The 26,630-nt window shown below is 46.5% G+C and overlaps 1 protein-coding gene across 3 annotated transcripts in view; it reads right to left on the bottom strand.

Moving 5' to 3' along the window:
• ZBTB46 (zinc finger and BTB domain containing 46) overlaps positions 1-26,630 on the bottom strand; it is a 76,118-nt gene that overhangs the window by 46,464 nt on the left and 3,024 nt on the right. For all 3 annotated transcript variants that reach the window (XM_077335938.1, XM_077335937.1, XM_077335940.1), the window contains exon 2: positions 11,269-12,232. In XM_077335938.1, the coding sequence (XP_077192053.1) occupies positions 11,269-12,199 (931 nt within the window). In that variant the 5' untranslated portion in view covers positions 12,200-12,232. The remainder of the gene's footprint in view (positions 1-11,268; positions 12,233-26,630) is intronic.

Here is a 26,630-nt window from a genome sequence, read left to right as displayed (position 1 = left end):
AGATGGCCTCTGTGGCCCCTTCCCACTCTAGGATTCTGGGAGTCTAGTTCAGCCGTGGAAGGGGCTGCCTAAGGAGGTGGGGAGCTCCCCCTCACTGGCCGTCTTCAAGCAGCAGCTGGACAGATCCTTCTCCTGGATGCTTGAGGCTGATCCTGCATTGAGCAGGGGGTGGGACTAGATGGCCTCTGTGGACCCTTCCCACTCTAGGATTCTAGGAGTCTAGTTCAGCAGTGGAAGGGGCTGCCTGAGGAGGTGGGGAGCTCCCCCTCACTGGAGATCCACTGGCATGATCAACTAGTTCTCAGTTTTAATTCTTTTCACAAAGGCTTTATCTCTTTTCATTGTAGAGTTACTAAAAGAAAGACCAGGGGAATAATGGCAGCAGCAGGGGATGAGGCAAGAAAAGCATGAGTGAAACTGCTCTTTGGATGCTGTGAGGGCTCTATATCAGGGGTAGTCAACCTGTGGTCCTCCATATGTTCATGGACTACAATTCCCATGAGCCCCTGCCAGCGTTTGCTGGCAGGGGCTCATGGGAATTGTAGTCCATGAACATATGGAGGACCACAAGTTGACTACCTCTGCTCTATATGATATGTTAATTGTTTCTGAGGTTGTTTCCACATGTAGGCAGTTCTTTGTAGCTAGAGTTTTTGGGCCAAGCCTGACAACTAGCAGGAAGGTTGGGGGCAGGGACATGGGTCGGACGGCGGTATACAAATCATCAAATAAAATAAATAAATAATGGACAAAGAGTAGCTCTAGAAATCATGGGGGGGATCTATGGTTTTACCATAAAGTTTCTGGCAATTCCTAGAACGACCCATTGCAATTTCTGAATGGACATGGTGATGTCATAGAACTTGCAATGGAGTTTGACCAGCAGGAGGCTGGTCATGCCTTGCTTCAAATGGCTGTAATCCTAGTCCTATTACACTGCTTATTAGAGGTCCCATCCTGTTGGAATGCAATAAGAATCTCATCTTGAGTCTCAGTGAGAAAGGCAGGGTATAAAGGAAATAAAATAAAACCTTCCTTTAAATGTATATAAAACTCTTCTAGAACAGCTTAACACACAAAACAAAACTGCCCAGAAAATGCAAATTGGAAGGGGGCGTCTATTCCAGATATAGTGACTGGACAGGTTGTATAAATTTTGAAATTCAGACCGACTCTTCCTTTTTAAAGTCATCTATACCCTTGCAGAAAGGCCGCTCCCACCCTAGCGCTTCCGTTATGCGAGGACGGGGTATTGTTCTACTGCTGCTAGATCAGCACCAACGTGCCTGTAATGGCAAGGCGGACGTTTTTTATTATTCGCGGGAGATGTCCTTGGCCAGAGCCACGTAGAATTATTGGAAAAGTAATTAGCATGCGGAATGATTCTGCCAAAAACCAGCAGACCCTGTGGAAGGGTTTGCTAATGAGACAAGGAAGAATTGGATATCAGGCGGGGGCCTTACGAGGAGCATCAAGAGGTAAATAAAACAGATATTTGGTTCCGCTCGGCTCGTAGAGCGCTGGCAATGAGAAAATCTGTGTTGGATCAGAACAGAGGTCCACCGAGTCTGCCGTCCCATTTCTTAAGGTAATGAGAAGCCTCTGAGGAAACAACAAGGAGATCTTACAATGTGTGACTGCCCTCCTGGCGCTCCATTAGGTCTTTTCGGCCTCCATCCTGCCTGCACTCTTTCTGGCACGCCCTCACACACACACACACACACCCATCTGCCTTCTGGGTTACTGCACTGCTTGTGGTTGTCTTCTGCCTCCCATCAACTGAGCACCTTCCTTCTAGTTCACAGCCAACTTCACAGGCTCTCTTTTTGTCCCGCTCTCCAAACCAAACTCCTCCCTTTCCTGCTTTTTGACATCCAATCCCCTTGAATCAAAACTATTGGGTTAAAATTTAAATTTGCCTCAGGAGCACAGATGTTTTTCACAGTATCCCCGGTTCTCCACGTTTCTCGGCTATGGAGAAAATGCTGTTCAAACCAAATGACAAAGATGATCTGACTCCCAACGGTAACAAGAGAAAGACATTTTACTTACAAAGAGTATAAGTGCATCATGCAGAACATATTCATTTTGGCATTGTGAACAGGCTAACTTTTTAAAAAAGATTAACTTGCTACAGCTCCAAGCCCAGGTAAGAGAGAGAAGAACAGAGGTCCTATCTGTTCCACTTAATATTTCTGGTAAGGGCTTGGAGGAGGAGCGTGGCTCATGGCTCAAGTGCCACTCAGTGCTTAACACCCAATCAGGGTGGCTATCCCACCCCTGAGTGCCTCCTCCTTCAATCGGCTTGCTTGTCTGTCCAGCGGCCAGCCAATTGCCTTCCATCCCCCACCCCTGACCACCCCCTCCTCCTTCCACTTCCCTCTGAGGCTGCAGATCCCTGCTGCATGAGAGCTGGTCCTGGTGGTGAGTTCCCTGCGCGGGGCCTTCACCCTGCAGCCTTTCTAAGTCCTGGAAATTCCTGGAGATTTAGGGGGATTAGCCTGGGGGTGGTGGGTTTTAGGGAGGGACCTCAGTGGGGTATAATGTCATAGCTTGCCCTCCAAAGCAGCCAGTTTCTCCAGGGGAATTTCTCTCTATAGTATGGAGATCAATTGTTAATTCCAGGAGATCTCCAGGCCCCACCTGGAGTTGGCGGCCCTGTCTCTAGACACAGTTTTTAAAAGAACTGCAGCAGTTGTGCTAGGGGAGGAGAATTAACTTTCTCTCCTTCCCACAAAAACATGTTTAATGATATATGGTTGTTACAATAAAAGAAAAAGAAGAGTTGGGTTTTATACCCCGCTTTTCACTACCTGAAGGAGTCTCAACGCAGCTTACAATAGTCTTCCCTCCCTCAGCTCTGACAAAATTGCTCTGTGAGAACAGCTCTAACAGGACTGTGACTAGCCCAAGGTCACCCAGGTGGTCGCATGTGAAGGAGCAGGGAATCAAACCCGACTCCCAGGCTAGAGACCGCTGCTTTTAACCATTACACCAAGCTGGCTGTCTTGCATGCAGATTTACAATATTCCACAAAGCCGGAGATTCCAATTGGACAGCCGCAAAGCCAGTTTAAAAACGTGTCTGGAGATCCAATCACACATTCTGTGCCCCCCCCCCACACACACATCATTTCTGTTTTGGCCTTCAATCTACTGAGTGAGATTTGAACCAGGGACTTCTGTTAGCCATTGCCAGTTCCCACATGGGCTTCCTCTTTCCCTAGGAGTTGCAGTCATAGTATTGTTGCTTGACAGACAGAAAGTGCATTTCCAGAGTATCTACCTTCCTCCAGTTTGGCATATGCCAAGGGGTGGTCAAACTGAGGCTCTCCAGATGTCCATGGACTACAGCAGGGGTAGTCAAACTGCGGCCCTCCAGATGTCCACGGACTACAATTCCCACGAGCCCCTGCCAGCAAAAACTGGCAGGGGCTCGTGGGAATTGTAGTCCGTGGACATCTGGAGGGCCGCAGTTTGACTACCCCTGGACTACAGTTTTCATGAGCCCCGTCCGGAGAGTCACAATTTGGCCACCCCTGGCACATACAAAGGCCTGTCTTTATGAGGGGAAGCAACTATATCACAAAAGCCAACAGACATCAATCAGTCCCTTTGAGCAAACCAGATGTGCAGTTGGGTCACTTAAAAGCTAGAGACTCCCCCGATCAAAAGCCAGATACCCCATTAAAGTTACATTAACTCCACATTATGTTCCTCCCATTTTGCTAGCCCAGAACAAATTTGACCCAGAGAAAGGTTACTGGCTGCTTGAACTGGGACCAAAAGATGTCCTGGGATAAACATGAGCGACACTTAGGGCTGAGAGGAAGGCATCCTGAATCAGGGTGCAACTGGGAAGAACTGGCAGATGTTAAGATAAGCTGACCACGAATGAGGAATGGAGGAGATAAGGAACCCCAAGAAGAGTGCAGTGGATGGATCTTGGGAATGAAAGCAGAATAGCAGAGAAGTCAGACTGCACCTGTCTTGAACGAGAACGGTACAATGATTTCACGCTTGTGATGATGGAAGATGGTTCTGGGTGAGAACCAACTACCAAGACCGAGACTATTGGCTGAGTTTATGGCCAGAAAGTTGTGGGAAACTCTGGAGGTTCAAAGGAGCCTTGATTAAGGCCGTTTTTGTTGTATCTGGGAAGTCAAGCTACTCCCTGCGGGGAGCACTCATTATCAAGTCTGCCTTTGATCCACAGACCTTCTTTTAATGTGCAAATAGATCCTGATCAGGGATCAGCTTGAAACAGGGAAAAGGAGGTTCCAGTTTGTGGCCAAACCAGGAACAGAACCAGCTGGTTTGTTTGTGAACTGAACCAGTCCATGGTTTGTGGCCCTGCAAAACTCCTTACAGAAAGTCCAAAAAAACAGCTGAGTGGTGGGGAGTTTAAAGAGACTGCAAAAAACAGCCCACAAAACAGCTGCAGAGCAGGGAGCACCTCCTCTCTGCTCAGCTATTTCGCCTTAAAGTTTAAAGGAACTATTTAAGACAGCCCAAAATAGCTGATTGGCAGGAAGTACCTCCCCAGTGCTTAGCTGTTTTTGCAGCTTTTCTGGGGAACTGAAAGCAGGGATTTAAAGAGACTTGGAATCTCTTTAAAGCCCTGCTTTTTGCTCCATCCACAAGCTGCTCTAAAAATTTGTGGATATTTGTGATCGTAGACCCATCACAAACGTCTGTTCGCAAACCACAAACAGGGCGAAATTCCTGACAAATTTTGCTTTGTGGTTCAATTTGTCCCTATCCCTATTCCTGATATCTTAACCTCAAGGGTTCTCAGAAGAAGTTTCCTGCTCTCATGCTGTCTTAAGGTAATCAGATTTTGGCAGTTCCTCCCCCTTTAAAAGTTTTGGTGGGTGCAGACTTTACTGGTCGCAACAGGGGCTAGCAGGCTACACAGCAGAATCATTTCAAGCCCTACCAGTATGAATGGAAGAAATTAACTCCTGGAATGGAGTTAAAACACACACAAAAAATAACTGAGCGTTAAGATAAAGAAAGAACGAACTCAAGCCCACAAAGCGGATTTTTTAAACACATTGTCCATCTGTTTTGTAACCGTTCCAATTCTCCCTGTGAAGGTAATTGACCTCTCCAAGGCCACACTTTAATACCAACAAATCCTATAGCCCAAATCCTACAGTCTTTACTTAATCCTATAAAACGATATTCCTAACCAAACTGAATGGCCAGAGGAGAAAAATAGACTAATAAACGCCCTTATTCCAGCAATTTCAAATCCTTACAAACCTATCATGCAAAAAAAAAGATAGTTTTACCTCTTTGTTATAGCTAACAGCAGACTAAAATGGAAGTAAAAAACCAAGCTGGTTAAATCCTCGACCTGATTCCAACTTTTACTTTATTAAGCAACCTACTGTATGAGCCTATAAATTTTATTACGACCATACAAAACACACTCTTCCTCAGGACTCCTTGCATCTTGACAAAACATTAACAACTAAGACCTTAAATTGGGATGTTGCTAACAACCAGGGATGACGGTAGACAACAATATTCTCATCCACAGCATACAAAGGAAGGTTACCAGCTCTGGGCTGGGAAATACCTGGAAATTTTGGGGATGGAGCCTGACTGGATGGGTGAGGTTTGGGGAAGGAAGGAAGGGAGAGAACTTTAATGGAGTGTAACACCACAGAGACCCACCTTCCAAAACAGTCATTTTTTCCAGCTGAAGCACTCTCTGTTGCTCGGAAATCAGTTTATGTATGTATGTATTTATATTTGAATTTATATGCCGCTGCTTACCATGGTCTCGTGGCTGTTTATAATAAAATATAATACCCTAAAACCCCCTTAATATATAAATATATAAACAGCTGTAACCCCGGGAGATCTCCGCCACCACCAATTGTGCAGTTTCATCACACCTGCCTTGATTTACTTGCGGGGAAAGCATGAGTACGTTTTGAATCCAACCCATATTCGCATGTATTCTTTTGTTCGGTATCCAGGAGGTCTAAAACGTTAGGCTTGGTTCTGTAGCCAAGCTTTTATTTCTGGTCGGCATTACTCCCCCCCCCCCACATAAAGAGGATTTGGGGGAGGGTTTCCTAAAATCTCACTGGACTTCAGAGCAGTACAAGGGACTCATTTCTGCTTGTTCTGGAACCCATGAGAGAAAAAGGCCAGCCCCTTCCCACTGTCCTCTCTCCCCCAAGCCCTTTGTAGATGCCAAACAGAAGAGCAAAGGAAGGTAGTCCACGTCCTTTTTGAAGTGAGGTCTCCAGAACTGCACACAGGATCTCCAGGTGGAGCTTCAGAAGACACAAGGCTATTTCCAGTGTTCAGCCTCAGACGTGGGAAACGCCGCTTCTATTGATCGAGCAACAGGAGTGACAAACCACCTCCACAGCTCCTGGAGGAAGAGGAACCCTGGCTGGCAACTGGCGTACAGCTAACCGTGGGAACCCAGAAATCCCTGGTTCGAATCTCTCATTAGCCTGAAGGCCAAAACAGACATGTTGGGAGGTGATTTGGTGATAGATCTCCTGACATCTTTTTATTTTTAAACTCACTTGGCAACTGTACGAATGCGAACTTGAGTTTTAATTGTCGCACCAATGTTGGTGTGGGACAATCGCCTTGGTGCCCAGGGAGATGCAGTGAAAGTTCATCTTCTTCCCCGCATCCCTGCTCCTGTGGTTTTTAAAAACTAGAGAGCCGAAACACAGATCTTTCTAGAACTGCCAACTTCTGGGTGGGGCCTGGAGGTATCCTGGAACTACAACTGGTCTCCCCGTCGGGATCCTTCCCCTTGATAAGAACAGAAAAATCTAAAAGCCCTCCCCTAATAATTATCTGTAAACCAACTTGGAGCAACATCTAGGATATTTTCTGTAATGGGACTTTAAAAACAAAAGAGCTTGCATCGTAATAATTAAAGTAATAAATTCAGAGCAAGAGGATTTGAAAAGTTATCATAATGGAATTATACACATAACAGCTATTAGCAGAGGGCACGGTGTGTTCACAGTAAAAACCTGCACATGCTTTCAAAATTATATCTTACATCCTGGGTCCTGTTTTCATTATGTGACTGAATGGCCTAGCCCAACATGGAGCGCATGAACCCTGCAACAGCTACAAAAGGGCTGAATCCCGCAGTTCAGACCACAAGGACACATTCCAGTAAAGCCCCATCTGGTACCAGCTAGACATCAGGAATTTTTTTTTCACAGCCAGAGTAGTTCAGCAGTGGAATGGGCTGCCTAAGAAGGTGGGGAGCTCCCCCTCACTGGCAGTCTTCAAGCAGTGCCGGGATGCTTTAGTCTGATCCTGCATTGAGCAGGGGGTGGGACTAGATGGCCTGGATGGCCCCCTATGCTCCTAAAAACATGTTGGTCTTTAAGGTGGTACTGGACTTGAATCCAGTGGTTGCAAGCAGTGGGCAGAAGTGGGCAAGCAGTGGGCAGTAACCCAGGAAGGCCCGCTCAGCAGCAGTCTGCAGCTGGTCAGGGTTTTGCACGGCCCATTGACCATTTTAAGTTAAATGCTGCTCGGGATGTGAACTGTTCCAGTCAGTGCGCTGAGTGAAGAAATCTGCGACCAACACGACTACCCTCTGAAACTGTGAAAGAAAACTTCAGTAAACTGAAACAATGGCTACAATGCAGGTGGAAAGGTGCCCTCAACTGTATATACAAGGATTTTCACATACAAATTCTCATTGCTATCACCACTTCTAAGGCTATGGGACAGGGGTAGTCAACCTGTGGTCCTCCAGATATCCATGGACTACAATTCCCACGAGCCCCTGCCAGCGGTTGCTGGCAGGGGCTTGTGGGAGTTGTAGTCCATGGACATCTGGAGGACCACAGGTTGACTACCCCTGCTATGGAATAAAGCTTTTTCCCTGCTACTTTGAGTCCCGTGTTAATTTGCCTGAACCTCTCTTGTAGAGTATTTTGATCTGCTTTCATTAAAATCATCAGAGTTCTTACGGGTTTTGAAGACACAAAGCCTCAAGGACAGTGCTTGAGTTCAAAGTAATTCGCAGTTTGCAACCACATCTGTGAGCCCGAAAGAAAATTAAGACTGGGAGCCAAACTATATCACAAGCTTAATGAGTTGGATCTTGGCATGTCGAAGGGAGGTCAGGGGCTCTGTCTACTCCACATAGTACAATGCTGAGCCAAATTGGGGCCCACAAACATTTAAGAACTGCGTTTCCCACAGCTGCTGTAGAACTGCAAGGAGAACGAGCTCAGCTCAGTCAGCTTAGACCCAACTTGAGGTGACAGTCCGCAGGTGGGACCTGGAGATTTAGTGGAATTATAGCTCAGAGGTCAGGGGCTGCTTTGGAGGGTGGATTATACAGCATTAAACTCCACTGAGATCTCTTCCCACGCTAAATCCCACCCACTCCTGGCTCCACCCCCAAAGTCTCCAGGTATTTCCCAGCCCAGAGCTGGCAACCACAAACCCAATTCATTAAAAAGCAGCATATCTGCTAAGACACAGATAGACCTTCTCTTGAGTGCAGGCTTCTGCCCTAATCTCAACCAAACTAACAGACCCCCCTCAACAACCACTCAACCGAACTCTTCCCTGGACAGATCTCCCATCGCTTTTCTCACAGCTGTTGCTGGCCAATCATAGCACTTGGTGCAGCCTGTCACTCAAGCTCTCTGCCTAAGTGAAGAATTAACCTTTCACTTTCTGGTTTTATGTCAGTTCAGCAATTGGAACTTTATTTAAAGGGCTGTCCGTCACAGACGCCCTCCAAAGCCATTTTATCCAGGGGAACTGATCTTGGCCACCTGGGGATCAAATGTAATGGTGGGAGGTCTCCATGTCCTACCTTGTAGGCTTGCAAGCCTAGGGTATTCCAGACCCTTAAAGTCATTTTCTGACCCAAAGGCATGAGCAAATGGGACAGGAGTGCTGGCAGAAATCTGACAGGGAAGGGCTCTTATATTTCTCTGAATGCCAGTTGTTTAGGAGCATCTTTTGAAATGTCCCAGTGCACAAATGTCCACCTGCCTCCCTGTTGACCACTGTATGTTGATCTATTTATTTTATTTATTTTTTAATTTTATACCGCCGGTCTCCAAAAAGTCTTGCGGTGGTTCACAGCAATAATACCATAAACCCCCCTAAAACACCTTGTAAAAAGGTATCCCCTGTGCAAGCCCTGAGTCATGTCTGACCCTTGGGGTGATGCCCCCCAGCGTTTTCATGGCAGACTCAATACGGGGTGGTTTGCCAGTGCCTTCCCCAGTCATTACCGTTTTACCCCCCAGCAAGCAAGCTGGGTGCTCATTTTACCGACCTCGGAAGGACGGAAGGCTGAGTCGACCTTGAGCCGGCTGCTGGGATCGAACTCCCAGCCTCATGGGCAGAGCTTCAGACTGCATGTCTGCTGCCTTACCACTCTCCTCCACAAGAGGCTCTAAAACACCTCGACCATTATGGTTAATCTGATGGCAATCTATTCCTATAAAGCAGTGGTTCTCAACCTGGGGGCCGAATGACCCTTTCACAGGGGTTGCGGCAGGACGAGCAGCTTGGCTGGGCGGGCATCACCGCCTCTGTTGCCGCTCCTCCTGCAGGTGGAAAAGAGCGAGATCGGCATGGTGGGACAGGAGGCCGAACTGAACTGAGAAACCCCGGGAAAAACCAATTTATATACAATCATGAACAATGGATCTTCACGGTCAGTTTCGGTTTTATTTCTGTGAAAGAACCCTTGCACAATATTATGGTTGGGGGGTCACCACAACAGGAGGAACTGTATTAAAGGGTCGCGGCCTTAGGAAGGTTGAGAATAAACTGCTATAAAGAGGTCTAATCTCCCACTCCCCCGCCCCCTCCCCGTTCAGCGCATGGGTCAACCTCTCTTCCGGTGGGAGCAAGGAACCAGATATAATGAGATATAACCAGATATAATCTACTGACACTGCTCCAGTCAAGGCAAGATGCGATGCTTTGAGTGCATCTTAAGTTTCCAATTACTGTTCTGCAACACGAGACCGCGGCTGGAGGACATTGGGAAGCACAGCATGGGTGAAGAAGAAAGGACCTGGGATAAGTCAGTTCGAAGGACACCCCAAGCTCCTTTCTGTTCCTTGCCATACACGTGCCCAAACCAAGTGATGAGCTCTTTTCACTTACAGTACCCAGTATAGAAAATGCAACCTTCACGTCATGAAAACCTTTGGAATTCAGACAGAGCGTAGTGGGCACAGCCACAAGATGGCTGCTGCAAAATGTCTACTGTAGGAAGGGGAGCTGGCCACAAAGCGGCTGCTGCAACTTAGAAAAAGAGTCAGGTTTAATACCCTGCTTTTCACTAGAAGAGTTGGTTCTTATATGCCGCTTTTCTCTACCCAAAGGAGTCTCAAAGGGACTTACATTCACCTTCCCTTTCCTCTCCCCACAACAGACACCCTGTGAGGTGGGTGAGGCCGAGAGAAACTGCCCTGGGAGAATAGCACTAACAGGACTGTGGCTAGCCCGAGGCCACCCAGCTGGCTGCATGCGGAGGAGTGGGGAATCAAACCTGGCTCGCCAGATTAGTAGCTGCTGCTCTTAACCACTATACCCACCTTCAGTGACACAGTGAAGATCTTTGTGTGGTGGTGGCAGCTGCTGCCGGGACAACATTTTTAAAAACTTGCACAGGAAATCAAATCCCCAGTGGCCAATCAGCAGTCTTGCTGGGCAAATGACTCACATAATTGATTAAAAGCCACTTGGCAGATACCAGGAAAGGTGTCAGCGTTTTCCACAGTGCTCCCGGTCACCAAGTGGGGAGACCCATGATAATCGACAAGGAAGAAGAAGAAGAAGAAGAGTTGATTCTTATATGCCGCTTTTCCCTACCCAAAGGAGGCTCAAAGTGGCTTCCAATTACCTTCCCTTCCTCTCCCCACAACAGACACCCTGTGAGGGAGGGGAGGCTGAGAGAGCCCTGAGATTACTGAAGAAGAAGAATTGGTTCTTTTATGCCGCTTTTCTCTACCCGAAGGAGTCTAAAAGCGGCTTCCAATTGCCTTCCCTTTCCTCTCCCCACAACAGACACCCTGTGGGGTGGGTGAGGCTGAGAGAGCCCTGATATCACTACTCGGACAGAACAGTTTTATCAGTGCTGTGGTGAGCCCAAGGTCTCCCTGCTGGTTGCATGTGGGGGAGCGCAGAATCGAACCCGGCATGCCAGATTAGAAGTTGGCACTCCTAACCACTACACCAAACTGGCTACACCAAACTGGAAAAGTAAAGCCCTTACTTGCTTCTCGACTATTAAACGGCCACGCCGAGGCAGAAAGGAAAGACGGCACTGGGGAGCTTGTCCTGTCATCGGAACCCAGTTGCTGTGTTATATGCCGCACGGTATCCTTATTTTTCCTATTCTTCCTACGCCCCGTAGGCTGCCATCCATCGGTTGTGCCTTGTTCTGAGAACGAATTCTGTATTGCACCGCCTTTGGTGGACTCACTCCCTCCATAATGGGATGGAGAGATTTGTTCTTCTTTGATATGCAAGGAACCGTAGCCGATGTCGCTGGGCCAAAGAGACTGGGACGAATTGTCTTCGTGGGTATCCGGTTTGGGTTCCGGATCCTCTTTCCCGTACGTGCTTCCTCCTTCGTGGCAGCTCGCAATGGCTGAATCGCCGGAGGAGTTGGCCGGGCTCATCCGCCGGGCCAGCCAGGGAGATATGCTCCGGCCGGCCACCACGGCCGAAATCAAAGCGTCTGCGCTGCTGCCGGGAGCGACCCCGAGTTCATAGTCGATGAGGTCGTCCGACGCGTCGGTCTTGATGCTTATATTGAGAGCGGCCTTTATGAAGTTGTGACACGCTTGCACGATGTCGGTCATCTGGAGGTAGCTGGCGGCCGACATCACCTCGATGACGTTCCTGCTGGTCAGCGCCAGGTGAGCCGAGTACATGAAGTCGATGATCGCTTTGAAGCCCTGCGCGGTCACGATGTCTAAGTGGGTGACTGTGGCTTCGTCGGACGTCTTCTGCACCTGGCAGTAGAGCGTCTTGAAGTAGCGGCTGCTCCCGAGGAGGATGTTCTTGTGCGCCTTGAAGACCTTCCCCTCCACTATGATGCAAACGTCACAGAGGATGCCGTGTTGTCTTTGCTCATTGAGCTCTTGGAGAAGGTGGCGGTAGTGGGAGGCAATCTCCATGTCTTCCTTTCGATTATTCATTGAGGGATGCTTGTGCGGCCACTTCCACACGCTCTGAGGAGGAAACAGAGGGGGCGTTACCATGTTACGTGGAATGCTGGCAGACCGACATACGTGTGTCAACCACGGACCCTTCTTGAGGGGCCTTTAATTGCCTTCTCAACAATAGGGCCCCTCCAAGCAAGACGATACACATAAGAACGCGAGCTCGTTCCCTGTGTTATATGCTCCTCCTTGATAACCGAGAATACAGTCCACAATTAATAGGTTAAGTTTGGCTCTTGCATATTCAGTCAGTCGTACAGAGGGCAGCTACCATAATAGTTCATCAACAGTCAGATCTTTTGTTCTGAATCGTTCTCAATATGTACCTGGAACATACACCTATCCGCTGTGTATGTCAATATTGATACACACACACGGCAAATATCATTAAATCCTTGGATTTACTGGGAATTAAATCAGGTCTCTCCTGACCTGGATAGCCCAGGCTAGCTGGATCTTAACCAATCTAGAAAGCTAAGCAGGGTTGGTCCTGGTGAGTATTTGGATGGGAGACTGCCAAGGCATCTCAGGGTTGTGATTTAGAGGCAGACCATGGCAAACCATATCTTACTTAGCTATTTAATTATTGCATTTCTACAGAGAACATGAGCCATATAACTGTACAATATAAGCCAGGGGTAGTCAAACTGCGGCCCTCCAGATGTCCATGGACTACAATTCCCAGGAGCCCCTGCCAGCATTCGCTGGCAGGGGCTCCTGAGAATTGTAGTCCATGGACATCTGGAGGGCCGCAGTTTGACTACCCCTGATATAAGCAATATAACCTCTTTCCCCTTCCTCTATTAGATATTTTTCATTTCATTCATCATTGTTAATCTAAGTTATCTGTATTGTTTCACTTCTGTTTCATATGAACCGCTATGAGCCTTCGAGGAGGGTGGGATGCAAAGGAAATGAATGAATGAATGAATGAATGAATGAATGAATGAATGAATGAATGAATGAATGAATGAATGAATGAATGAATATTGCCGGGGGGACTGGAGGTTGGGTTACAGCCGTATTCTTTGGGATTTTTGATGGCTTGTTATAGGACTTTTACGTCCTAGTGTGTTTTAACGGGATTTTATTATGGACACTTGTACCCCGCCACAAGCCTGTTCCAGGAGTGGCGAGAAATAAATCAAAATCAAAATCATCATCATCATCAGTCAAAATAATTACCAACAATGAGACACCATCAACAATAGCCGTAACATATGCAACAGTTTGACACGTTATTCATTGCAGGTGACATGATGACCGCAACCTCGCAGTGTGGCCCTATCTGAATGGGAGTGGATTCGGGGGGGGGGGGCAGATGTTGTCACTGGCCTCAACCAGATGCCTGGTGGAGGAGCTCCATTTTGCAGGCCCTGCGGAACTGTGCTAGCTCCGACAGGGCCTGTCTCCCGTGTTGGAAACCCCACAGGGTCACCATAGAGTTACCAGGTGGAAGTGAGCTGGCCAGGGTGAGCGTGTATGTGGAGGAGGATTTGGGAGCTCCCAAATATTCTGACATCACACAGAAATGACATTGGCATGTCAGAGGTGGTGCCCTGGCTTATGCTCGCATTTTGCCCCAAAGCCAGAGTGGCCAGCATGCCTTATCCCTGTTCCCCCCACCTGAAACTCTCAGAGCTGGTGTTTACGGCTCTGCCAGAGACCAAGTGCTGTTGCATGCATCTTCTCCTCCACCCCACAGAAACCTGCAGCTGGCTTAGCAAAATTCAGCTGGAGGGGAGCTGATGGGCACGATGACAGCAGGCAGCATCTGAGTCGAAGCCACACACACCGCTCTTCAGTTTTGGGGGAAGGAGAGGGGGGGAATTCCCTTGATTTATTAAACTCCTAAATGGAGGGGAGGTGTCAAAAAGGGGGGGGTCCCCACCCCAGCAGGAATTTGGCATTCCTAAGTGGCCATAAATCAGCTGTTGTTAATTGACTGCAAAAAAAATAACCCAGATCTGCATAATTTAAAAGTGATTTGCCTTGAGGAAACTTTAAAAAGATAAAGATGGTAGAATATTAGTGCTGGATCTTACCGAAACAACTCTGGAGGGGGAAAGGAAGTTGGAAATGTATAGTTCTAGGATGTTGAGTGCTTAACATCAGCTCAAGGCCACCAATGAAGTGACATTTCAAAGTAACACACCACACTTTAGCAACTGTTCCCCAGGAAAGAAACCAGCCCCAGATTGCAAGGGAGAGCTCTGTGTCCTGAGAGAGCGGCCCCTGGGTTCCCTTCACCCTCAATTAGCTCATGCACTGAAGATGCAATTTAAGAGGTGAAGCAGAGGTCATCGCAAGATAAGAGTTAGCAACTCTGGAAACGACCGGATCAATTCTTTAATCCCCAAGCAAGCAATAATTATTTATTTCCAATTTATTCCACAGATTCCCCACAATCTTAGGGCTGACTTTCCCTGAATGTAACAAAAAAGGGGAGTGAGACACTAAAAAGCATTAACTCGCACCGCCAAATTTAATGTAGCTATGAGGAAAGCACTCGGACCCGGATACCACAGGCTAGCAGCCTTTCACAATCTTCTGACCGTGGAATGAACCCCTGAAATATTCTTCAGGTTTCGAGCAACCCTGGAAAATTATGCCTGCTCACCACGCCTTCCTGCCATGACCCCAGAAGTCACATGTTTACAGTCTGCATGGCATCACTCATAAAATAATAGTTAAATAAGAAGTTAGTTTTGTTTTTATGTGTGCGGTACCTTGCCTGAACAAAACAAGGAAGCATTCGTCTCAGCTGTCATAAAGCTCACCGTGCAAAACAGCAGTTCTCCTCAGGGGAAATGATCTGTGTGATTTGGGGAACACTTTTCATTTGGGGAGATCTCCAGGCACCACCAGGAGGGTGGCAGCCCTGGCAAGACCTGAGAATATATTTTCCCAGAGTTGGAAACCTGGGAAGAAAGGAATCCTGGTGCAGGCTGTGCATAGTCCTGGCACTGGATCCAGGTAGGAGCAGCTCTTGGCTAGGGATGCCAGCCTCCAGATGGGACCAGGGAATCCCTTGGAATTCCAGGTCATCTCCAGATTGCAGAGATCAGTTTCCCAGTCTTCTCCAGTGGAGGACTTGGCATTATGGCCACCAGGGAAAGTCCTAGTGGGTTGACAGCCTGGGGACTCTTCTCTTCCACAGGGTCAGCCCCACAGTAGATTTTGACAGCAGCCCTCCATGGCCGAAGAGGAGCATAGCCTTCTTCCTGGACTGTGTTGCCTTTCCAAACTCCCGCGGTTTTCTCAATCCTCTCTAAAGGATAGGAAGATTAATTTACTAGCATTGCTTTCTTGCTAATACTCAAGAAATTGAGTATTCAATACCTGCATTCACTAACCCTCTATGTTCTGCCTTTTAGACTGCAGTCTGGTGGGGCAGAGCCCTTTGTGGTTTCTGAGTTGTGAAATATCCCGCTGTAGACACTACCAACAGCTAAGCTGATTTCTGTTCAAGAGAATCGTGCTAAAATGCATTACTAACTGCTAAACCTGGCAGCTGTTTTGCCCAACTATATACCGTAACTGTCCACAACAGCGGCAAACACGCAAACAGCATATTATTGTCAGCTTTCCCATACCTTATCCCAGCTGTGAGTCCAATTTACTAGCTCCCACAAATAACAGCTTTATGATCTAATTTATTTTTCTATTACACTGCCATGAGTTACGCTTGCTATTAATTCCGCTTCCGTCAGGGGTGCAGTGTCCTTCCAATGTCTCCAAGATAATTCTTTGTTGACGGTGGGCTCATTATCTTAGCCTTCCTCTCCTCCCTGTTCCTAGATATTTCCCCCCCCTAAGAAACACTAAGTCAGCTAATCATACAATGTAATCATTTCCCTTCCCTCCACATTCAACTGTCTTGGAACCACATCTGGCCTGCATCTGGTGGGCATAATAAAATATCTCTTCGCTGGACTAAAACGTTGAAGGAAATGTTCCATGATAGGGCATTTTCGCAGTCGCTTCTTCAGATGTCTGTTCCATGCTTAGATTTACTTAAGCCAAGGATTCCCAACCAGGGTTTCTGGGAGTTCTGTGAGAGCTCCCCAGGGGTTCTGTGGATTTTCCCAGAAGCTTGGATGGCCCCCTGACGTCACCAAAGCCCTCTTCCCCTGATACCCTACAGGCCTAGCCTCATCTTCTGCAATGGAAATGGGAAACGATTAACTGACTCAAAGCCTGAAAAATACTTTGGGGGTTCCTTCACAGTCAATAAGTTGAAAAAGGCTGTCCTAGGCAGAGCCTCTTGTGGCGCAGAGTGTTAAGGCAGCAGACATGCAGTCTGAAAGCTCTGCCCCTGAGGCTGGGAGTTCAATCACAGCAGCCGGCTCAAGGTTGACTCAGCCTTCCATCCTTCCGAGGTCGGTCAAATGAGTACCCAGCTTGCTGCTGGGGGGTAAACGGTAATGCCTGGGGAAGGCACTGGCAAACCACCTCGTATTGAGTCTGCCATGAAAATGCTGGAGGGCGTCACCCCAAGGGTCAGACATGACCCAGTGCTTGCACAGGGGATACCTTTACCTTTAGGCAAAGGTTGCAGGGGAGAGGGGAGGAGACAGAAAGCTGAAGGCAGAGGAGCAGATAAAGTTAGGCTTGTTGTTCGGTGGGACGGAGATAGGTATGCCAAATCCAGCTTGGGAAATTCCCTGGATATTTACGGGGTGGAGCTTGGGCAGGATGGGGTTTGAGGAAGGGTGTGAACTCAGACAAGTATAATGCTGTAAACTTCATCCTACAAGATTATTTCCCTGGGAAATACTGTTGTCAACCTCCAGGTGAGGGCTGGTGCACATCCAGAATTACACTGCTCTCCAGATCAGTTTCCATGGAAAAATAGCAACGTTGGAGCGTGGAGTCTATGGCAGGTTACCTTGCTGAGGTTGTTTCTCTCCCAGAAACCTCATTATCCCAAAGCTCCACCCTCAAATCCCTAGGAATTTCCCAATCTTAAGGCCCGTCACTGGCCATGGGGGGATGTGGGGTAACATGTCCATATGTGGTGATAAATTTAAATGTATTAAAAAGTAATTAACTCCCACCCAATTGGCAAAACCCTCTTGAGGATGTTGTGAAAGCCTAGGATAGCCTGGGACATTTTTCAGGATGCAGGGGGAGAATAGGTGGCGGCTTGACGATGACAACCCAATTATCAAAAAGTCAGCTGAAGCTGGGTGTGAGCAGGCAGTCCAAAGACAACCATGATAGGATTACGAAAAAACCCATGCAGAAGAGCTAAAATGCTGTATGCTGAACTGATGACTCTAGCAACATCCTGATAACAGAGATCTGCACTTATTTATTCATTTATTTATTACATTTATATACCACCCTCCCCTAAGGCTCAGGGCGGTTCACACGAAACGTAACGAGAACGGCACATCAAATTTAGGCTTGCGTGGAGGAAAATCAGGACTCAAGACACATTTGATTTCTCACTATCAGGCTCTACTGGATAAACTGATGGTCTAGTTCAGGGGTAGTCAAACTGCGGCCCTCCAGATGTCCATGGACTACAATTCCCATGAGCCCCTGCCAGCAAATGGGTATTGTAGTCCATGGACATCTGGAGGGCCACAGTTTGACTACCCCTGGTCTAGTTCTTACCATCTTCTCAATTTTCACTCTTATGTGTGAAGAAGGCTGAGGGTTTACAAACACCAAGATCAACAGAGGATGAACTTTACAAAACAAAACTTTAACAAGAAGCCATTTGGTGTTAATTCATAAGGCCATAAAAGTGGAGGATGCTTCAGGGATCCTGTAGAAACGTTTTATTCCCAGGCTAATTTTTGACAACCATCAACTGAATCAGTGAATGAAGCCCTTAAAAATGTGGGCGTGGGAGAGACATGAAAATTTTTACATTTTTTAAAACGTTATAATGGGACAACGGAGATTTCAGAAAACAGTTCATGGTGATTTCTTATATAGTGGAGGAGATAAAAGAGATTTAAAGCACAATATAAATCAAGCTTTCTCAACCAGAGTTTCATGGAACCCTGGGGTTTCTTGACAGCCCTGAATGGGTGGGAGTTCATTAATTTCTTATGTATTTTTAAAATGTGTTAAACATTTATTGAGTGAAATGATTACAGATGGTCATGTTGACCTCCCCCCTCCCCAAAATGGCCAATGATGGGTCTGGAGGGAGTGCGAATGGGAGGGGCCCCGGGTGGGCGTTTCCACAGCTCTGGTTCCCAACCATCTTGTGCAGGATTGCACCACTTCAGGGGTTTTTCAAAGCCCAAAGAAGGTTTCAGGGATTTCTCAATGGTAAGAAAGTTGAGCAAGGCTGTTATAAATAGACAGAGTACGGAGTCCTGCCTTTCTCCGTCCCTGCCATTTCTCTCCGGTTGGAGTTACTTCCTATGTTAAACCCATGCTTGGAGCACAACAGCTCGGGAGAAGGAGGAGAAAAGCATTGGTGGGAAAGGATTCAAGTCCAGTCTTTGGACTGAGGGTTTGGCTGACTGGTCAGAAAGGATTTGCTCATCTGACAATGGACGCATTTTAAAACTGTTACTAGAACTAAAAAAAGGAGCTAATCATCAACATGTTTCATGCCCAGGTTAATTATGAAAGCAAATTGGTGGCGGAAAGAGCTGTGAAGTGGCAACGGACTGATTTGTTTAATTTATTACATTAGTTTTTTTATGCCACCCCTCCCACTGAATGGGGGTTCGGGCAGCTAACAACGACAAGAAGAAGAAGAAGAAGAAGAAGAAGAAGAAGAAGAAGAAGAAGAAGAAGAAGAAGAAGAAGAAGAAGAAGAAGAAGAAGAAGGAGTTGGGTCTTATATGCCGCTTTTCCCTACCCGAAGGACTCTCAAAGCGGCTTACAGTCGCCTTCCCATTCCTCTCCCCACCACAGACACCCTGTGAGGGAGGTGAGGCTGAGAGAGCCCTGATATCACTGCAGAATAATTTTATCAGTGCCGTGGCGAGCCCAAGGTCACTCAGCTGGCAGCATGTGGGGGAGTGCAGAATCAAACCTGGCATGCCAGATTAGAAGTCCGCACTCCTAACCACTACACCAAACTGGCTCTCTAACGATAATAAAAACATGTACTTTCGATCAAATGCAATTACAAACTCAGCACCCAGCAGACTGACACTTATGGTGACCTCATAGAATTTGCAAGGTAAGATACGAACAGAGATGTCCTGCCATTGCTTGACAATCCTGGACTTCCCTGGTGGTCTCCCATCCAAGTACTAAGCAGGTCTGATCATGCTTAGTTTCCACAGTCTGATTAAATGGGGCTAGCCTGAGCCATCCAAGTCTTAATTGGTTACTGTCGAATAATGAAATTTACTACAAAATATGTAAATGAATGAATTATAATCAATAGGTACTCTACCCTCCAGTTATAAGGACAGACAGGCTCACGTTCTAGCTGTATCTGAAGAAGTGAGCAGTGACAAGAAAGTTCACCCCCAGTGACACATTTTTAATTTTTAATGCGCTTCTAAACTCATATAGAAACCCTGGTTGAGAACTCCTGGTTTATACAGAGGCCATATGATATGGGCCAGCTTGGTGAGGTGGTTAGGAGTGTGGACTTGTAATCTGGTAAGCCAGGTTGATTCCTCGCTCCCCCACATGCAACCAGCTGGGTGACCTTGGGCTCGCCACGACACTGATAAAATTGTTCTGACCGAGCAGGAATATCAGGGCTCTCTCAGCCTCACCCACCTCACAGGGTCTGTTGTGGGGAGAGGACAGGGAAGGCGATTGGAAGCTGCTTTGAGACTCCTTTGGGTAGAGAAAAGCGGCATTTAAGAACCGACTCTGCTTCTTCTTCCCTAATATCAGGGCTCTCTCAGCCTCCCCTTCCTTTAGGGTTTTGGGCCGGTATTAGACTGCGCCCGAGCCGTGAGGTGATCAACCCTTTCTGATATCATCTCCATCCTTTGAGATTTGCCTAATTTTAGACCGGCCCAGTGGTTTCCTGTGCGGGGAATGAGTTTGGTTGTTAACTATTACCGCCATCTGCAATATTGCAGAGTTTTAGAGTTATATTTTAATGGGGGGTATTTTTTTATATTGTTGACATTGTTGTTTTATGGTTGGATCTGTACTTTACATACCCGTAAACTGCCGCGAGCCAGTTTGATAAAAGTGGCGGTCATATAAATCCAAATAATAAATAAATAATTACAATGTCTCTGGCAAACTTGGCTGTCTCACTACTCTACATCTTTTAATTATCTCCCCCCCTTTCTGCACCCCATTATGTTCTCTACACAGAGTCTTACTACAAATCACCCCCCCCCCATCAGTTTATCATGGTAGAGTTAAATGGGTAGCCGTGTTGGTCTGAAGTAGCACAATAAAATCAGAGTCCAGTAGCACCTTTAAGACCAATAAAGATTGATTCAGGGCGTGAGCTTTCGAGTGCCAGCACTCTTCTTCAGACTATGATCTCCTTACATGACAGGGAATATATAGCAAAAATAAATTCTGTTACATCAGTGTGTCACAACCAAATAGAATTTATTTTGCTATATATTCCCTGTCATATAACGAGATCATAATCTGACGAAGAGTGCTTGCACTTGAAAGTTCACTGTAGAGTTGCTGTTTAAGGCTAGAAAAAGAATCGGAAAAATGGGGGTGAAGGGTTTGTTTTTGAAAAAATTGAAGAGAGAGGGGGGAATATTTAACCTCTTTCTCCCATGTCATTTCTCCCATCTAGATCACTCTCCTAGGCCCTCCCAAGGCTAGTCTTGTAGAAACAGGATTGGAGGAGATTACCAAAACAGGAAAGGCCTTGTAAGGAGGCAAGCCATCAACTCCTGTTAAGATGTTATTTTAAGGACACTACACCTTTGGTTCAACTCGAATGCTGTTTACAAAGATTAAAGCAGTAAACGGACTGAAGATGCCCAAAATTAGCACAAAAACAAAATTTCCATAGTTGGACCCCATATTCCAACCAACATTTCAGGAAACAAAATAATGTCTACCTGTTCCCTGAGAACGTCCACAGGTAGAGCTAACTTTAAAAATGGATTAAACAGGTTGACATATTCAGAACAGTAAGCCTCTAAATTCCAGTGCCAGGAGGCTACATCAGGGGAAGGCCTCAGTCTCTATGCCAGGGGTAGTCAAACTGAGGCCCTCCAGATGTCCATGGACTACAATTCCCAGGAGCCCCTGCCAGCATTCGCTCCCTGGGCCCTCCTTGTGTGGGCATTCGCTGGCAGGGGGCTCCTGGGAATTGTAGTCCATGGACATCTGGAAGGCCGCAGTTTGACTACCCCTGCTCTATGCTCTGTTGTCAACCTCCAAAGAAATTGGTTGGCCCTTGTGTGAGACAGGATGCTGGACTAGAGGGACTGCTGGTTGATCCAGCAGGGCTCTCCTGATGTTCGTATGAATACCTCAACCTCCACTGTCCTGTTCTTGGCCCTCCAGAGAAATTAGTTGTCTGCTGTGAGAGACAGGATGCTGGACTAAAGGTAAAGGTAAAGGTATCCCCTGTGCAAGCACCGAGTCATGTCTGACCCTTGGGGTGACGCCCTCCAGCGTTTTCATGGCAGACTCAATACGGGGTGGTTTGCCAGTGCCTTCCCCAGTCATTACCGTTTACCCCCCAGCAAGCTGGGTACTCATTTTACCGACCTCGGAAGGATGGAAGGCTGAGTCAACCTTGAGCCGGACTAGATGGACCCTTATTGGTCTCTTTTGATATTCTTATCAAGGGAATGTCTCAGCCTTTATGCCCTGCTGTTAGCTTCAGAGGAGGCCTCCTAGCTACCTCCACAACTTGAACATTCATATGCAGAGAGAAATCCAGGCACATTTTCCTTTAAGACCTATTGGAGCATAGTTTTAAGGAACCCATTTAAAAAAAATAAAGCCCAATGGAAAAAATTTACCAGGAACACTAGAATACAACCCCCCCCCCTTTGGTTACCAGGCAAACGTCAACTATCATCACCCTAAAGAATATTGTCATACCAAACTGTTTCAGGTGGGCAGCAGTGTTAATCTGCAATAGAATAGCAAGATTGGATACCAGTAGCACCTAAAACAGCGATGACATTTTCAAACTATCAAGAATCAAAGCTCCCTTCATCAGATGTCCTTACACCTGAGAAAGGAAGCGTTGACTCTTGAAAACATATACTTTGGGAATCTTATTCATTTTTAAGGTGATACCAAAACTTTTCTTATAACTTCATTCCTAAGCCAACTAAAGGTTCCCAACATGGACAACGCCTAAACAAAGACCAGCCTTGGAAATACTCATGACTAACATTTTGCTAGTGGTGAGCCAGTGCTTTATACCCAAGCACCTTTCTGCATCTGTAGGCAACATCAATGCAAAATAGTTCACAGGAAAGAAGATACAGCAAAACCCACCTTTCCCCAAGTTCATTCTCTAGCATGCAGACACCAAGTCATGAGAATGTAAGAAGATCCCTGATGGATCAGGCCAGTGGTCCATCTAGTTCAGCATCCCTTCTCACATAGTGGCCAACCAGTTCCTCTGGAGGTCCAACAACAGGGCAGAGAGGCTGAGGCCTTCTTAAGATCAGAAGAGCACTGTTGGATCAAGACCAGTGGTTCATTTAGCCCAGCCTATTGCCTCACACGCTAGAGGGCGTCACCCCAAGGGTCTGACATACCTTTACCTTAATGCCTCACACAGTGGTCAACCAGTACCTCTGGAGGGCCAACAACAAGGCACAGAGGTTGAGGCCTTCCCCTGATGTTGTTTCCTGGTATCCATAGGTTTACAGCTTCTAAATCTGAAGTTTCCTTTCAGTCAAGGTGGCTAGACCATTCCTCCTCGAACCTTTCTAATCCCCCTTTAAAACTGACTGTGCCTCTGTCCATCACTTCAGCAACTGCCTGCAAATTCCACATTTTATTCATTTGTTGAGTATGAAGCATTACTGCCTTGAACCTATTGCCCCTCGACATCACTCAGGGTCCCCAAGTTCTAGTATTTTAGAAGAGGAAGAAAAACTTCTCCGTCGACTTTATATCAATTTATAAACTTGATGCCAACTTTATAAACCTTTTACCAAACACCAAAGATTTTCCCCAAAAAGAGCCAGCTTGGTATAGTGGTTAGGAGTGTGGACTTCTAATCTGGCTAGCCGGGTTTGATTCCACAATCCCCCACATGCAGCCAGCCTGGGTGATCTTGGGCTCCTCATAGTAGCACTGATAAAGCTGTTCTGACCGAGCAGGAATATCAGGGCTCTCTCAGCACCACCTCACAAGGTATCTGTTGTGGGGAGAGAAAAGGGAAGGCAAGCTGCTTTGAGACTCCTTCAGGTAGAGAAAAACAGCATAGAAGAACCAACTCTTCTTCAGTAATATCAGGGCTCTCCCAGCCTCACCTCCCTCACAGGGTGTCTGTTGTGGGGACAGGAAAGGCAACTGTAAGCTGCTTTGAGACTCCTTCGGGTAGAGAAAAGCGGCATATAAGAACCAACTCTTCTTCTTCTTCTCCCTGTCCATAGCAATGTTGTTTTGCCTACTGCAGGGAATCCCCCAGTGCTCCCAATATGGAAAATAAGGCTTCGCAGCTGCTTGTCAATTTTTTTTTAAGGTTTTGCCAATTTCAATACTGGGTTTTCCCCTTTTGCCTGCATTCCTTTCTGTTTCCTTTCATTCACTAAACTAAGGCTTAAAAGCAAGCTCAATACCAGAATTATGAGGATTTAAATGGAAGGTGCTTGCAGGATACAACTGCACAACTTTTTTAAAAGCTTTGGATGCTACCCCCCCCCCCCACATGTCATAAGTGAGGTTCCACCCCAATTCGGAAAAGTTTTTTTTTAATTGTAGCTGCAGAATAAATATACCAGAGGAACAAGGATGGTATATGAGGTGGGCACAGAATCTGAAATCAAGCTTAAAGGCTTACTGCTCTGAAATTGTGCAGTAAGACGTGTTTGTCTAGTGCAGGGGTAGTCAACCTGTGGTCCTCAAGATGTTCATGGACTACAATTCCCATGAGCCCCTGCCAGCAAACACTGGCAGGGGCTCATGGGAATTGTAGTCCATGAACTCCTGGAGGACCACAGGTTGACTACCCCTGGTCTAGTGCAGTGATTCTCATCCTGGGGGTCAAACGACCGTTTCACAGGAGTTGCAGCAGGGCAAGACTGGGGGGGGCGCCATCCACACAACAGCTTTGCGGGCCAGATCAAGATACAGCGTTCGTCTGTCTGGAGCAGCGGAAAAGATTGGCATGGTGGGACAAGAGGCAGAACTGGACTGAGAAAAAAACCAATTTCTATACAATCCTGAACAATGGATCTTCATGCCATTGGTCAGTTCTGATTTAATTTCTGTGAAAGAAGACTGGCATAATTTTATGGTTGGGGGTCCCCACAACATCAGGAACTGGAATAAAGGGGCATGGCATTAGGAAGGTGGAGAATCACTGGTGTAATGGGCCTTAGCTTCCATTCCATTACAAGACAGTATTCCTGGAGTACTCCAGAAGCTAATTTAAAGCATCCTGGTTGTAAATGCAGAATAGTCAAACGTCGCAGTTTAAATAGGACCCTTCTCAAGACCCGTTGCTGTCATACCCTGAAACAAGCCACCCTTTCTTGTGAATGAAGGATGACAAACTGCGGGCCAGCTAAACATAAATTTGTTTTAATTTAGAAATTATTCTTCTTCCACTTTGCTAACCGTCCCGAGCCGCAAGGGAGGGCGGTATACAATATAGATGGATGGATACACACACACACACAGGGCCAAGCCTGTTGCATTCAGGAATACAACAGGTGCTAGATTGGGGTGGTAGGTAGAAGAACTCTGCGGATGGCCTCTCCCTTCCCCCAGGACCTGGAAAGGCTGCAGGCATCTGGCAGGGGCAGCTTTCATGCAGCAGGGACCTGCAGCCTCCGAGCCTCAGAGGAAACTGGAAGGAGGAGGGGGTGGTCAGGGGTGGGAGACAGAACGCAAGCCAGTTAGAGGAGGAGGCACTAAGGGGCAGGACAGGCGCCCTGAGTGGGTGTTAAGCACTGAGTGGCATGTAAGCCATGAGACATGCTCCTCCTCCAAGCTCTTACCAGAAATATATATTATATATATATAAGATAATAAGAATATAAGAGGCAGAATAAAGCCAGGTAAAAAATAACTTTTCATCTAACAATTTATTTACTTTTGCCAAATAGGATAAGCACATGAGAACAAGGCTGCAATCCTATGTGTATTTGTATGCAATTAAGGTATAATTCACTTTAAAGTTTTCATCACTCATTATTCACATTTGAGAAGGTTTAAGCTTAATTCAACTGGAGTGACGAATCTGACTGTGTTGCCTTACCCAAAACTTCTTGAGGCTAGGGAACAACCACTTGAACACACAATACATGTTGTCCTAATCCCATAAAGAGTCAAAATCCTATTGTACAAAGTGTCAAACGTTTTCTGGCACAGTCTTCCGAAGTTCAAGAAATTATTATTGTTATTAGTATAAAAGGGTAAGTTATTAGCATTTCACAGCGCCTTTCAGAGATTTAAACTAAGCCCCTTACATCCTTTTATTTACCAATTAAATTAAGAATATAGCAACGAGGATTAGTTCACACTACAAATAATTGAGGGAAAAGTCACGTTGTGTCTAAGAGGGAAGGGGTGAGAGGCAAGGAGAATAACTGAAAAAGGAAATCTTGCTTGGGAAATGCAGGCTGTTCTAGAAAATAACTTTGATGTGGGAAGCTAGCAGGGCAAAAAAACCTCCATAATGTCATATTAATCTAAAAACAGTTGACAAGTGAAGTACTGCCCTGAAAGACTTTTACAAGGAACCAGGAGGTATTTCTTTTGAAGATGCTGCCACCCCCCAAAACAGGAAGGAATCTACAATTAGCAATTTAATCATCTTAATCTTTCTTCCCACGCCTGCCAAAAGGTATGCCAAGGTTGTGGCAAGGAAGTACTTAAAGGGCTTTTCCCCTTAAATATACCAACCGTAGAAGAATCTAGCCAGATTGTACGGATGCCCTAGAAAATCAGCCACAGGGGAAAGATGGCCCATTTCCTCTCTGCTATGAAATACAATCTAAAGGTTAGATCTTGGAACGACATCCCGTACTGAAATGATTCCCTGTCCATATAACATGCGTGATAGGGTCCGTTTAAAGAGAATGAATAAAAGCGATGTCAGTACTGCAAACTGACTGGATCAAGCCCTCAGTTTTAGACATGGTTACATGGAGTAAGACAACACAACACGACAAGAAGTAATCCTGTCACACTAGGAAAATTAAAATAAGTGCAGTCCATCCCACAATTCTCCCCACTTCTATTTCAGAGGAAGCCTACAGCGGTCTCTCTCGGATTTGTTATTTTCAACAACACAACACAAGACCCAGTAAATTAAGACCTGCATATTGTT

This window comes from Paroedura picta, chromosome 4, assembly GCF_049243985.1.
Source record: "Paroedura picta isolate Pp20150507F chromosome 4, Ppicta_v3.0, whole genome shotgun sequence".
NCBI lineage: Eukaryota > Metazoa > Chordata > Lepidosauria > Squamata > Gekkonidae > Paroedura > Paroedura picta.
The sequence above is the reverse complement of the archived record's forward strand: the minus strand, read 5'-3'. Positions and strand labels throughout refer to the sequence as shown.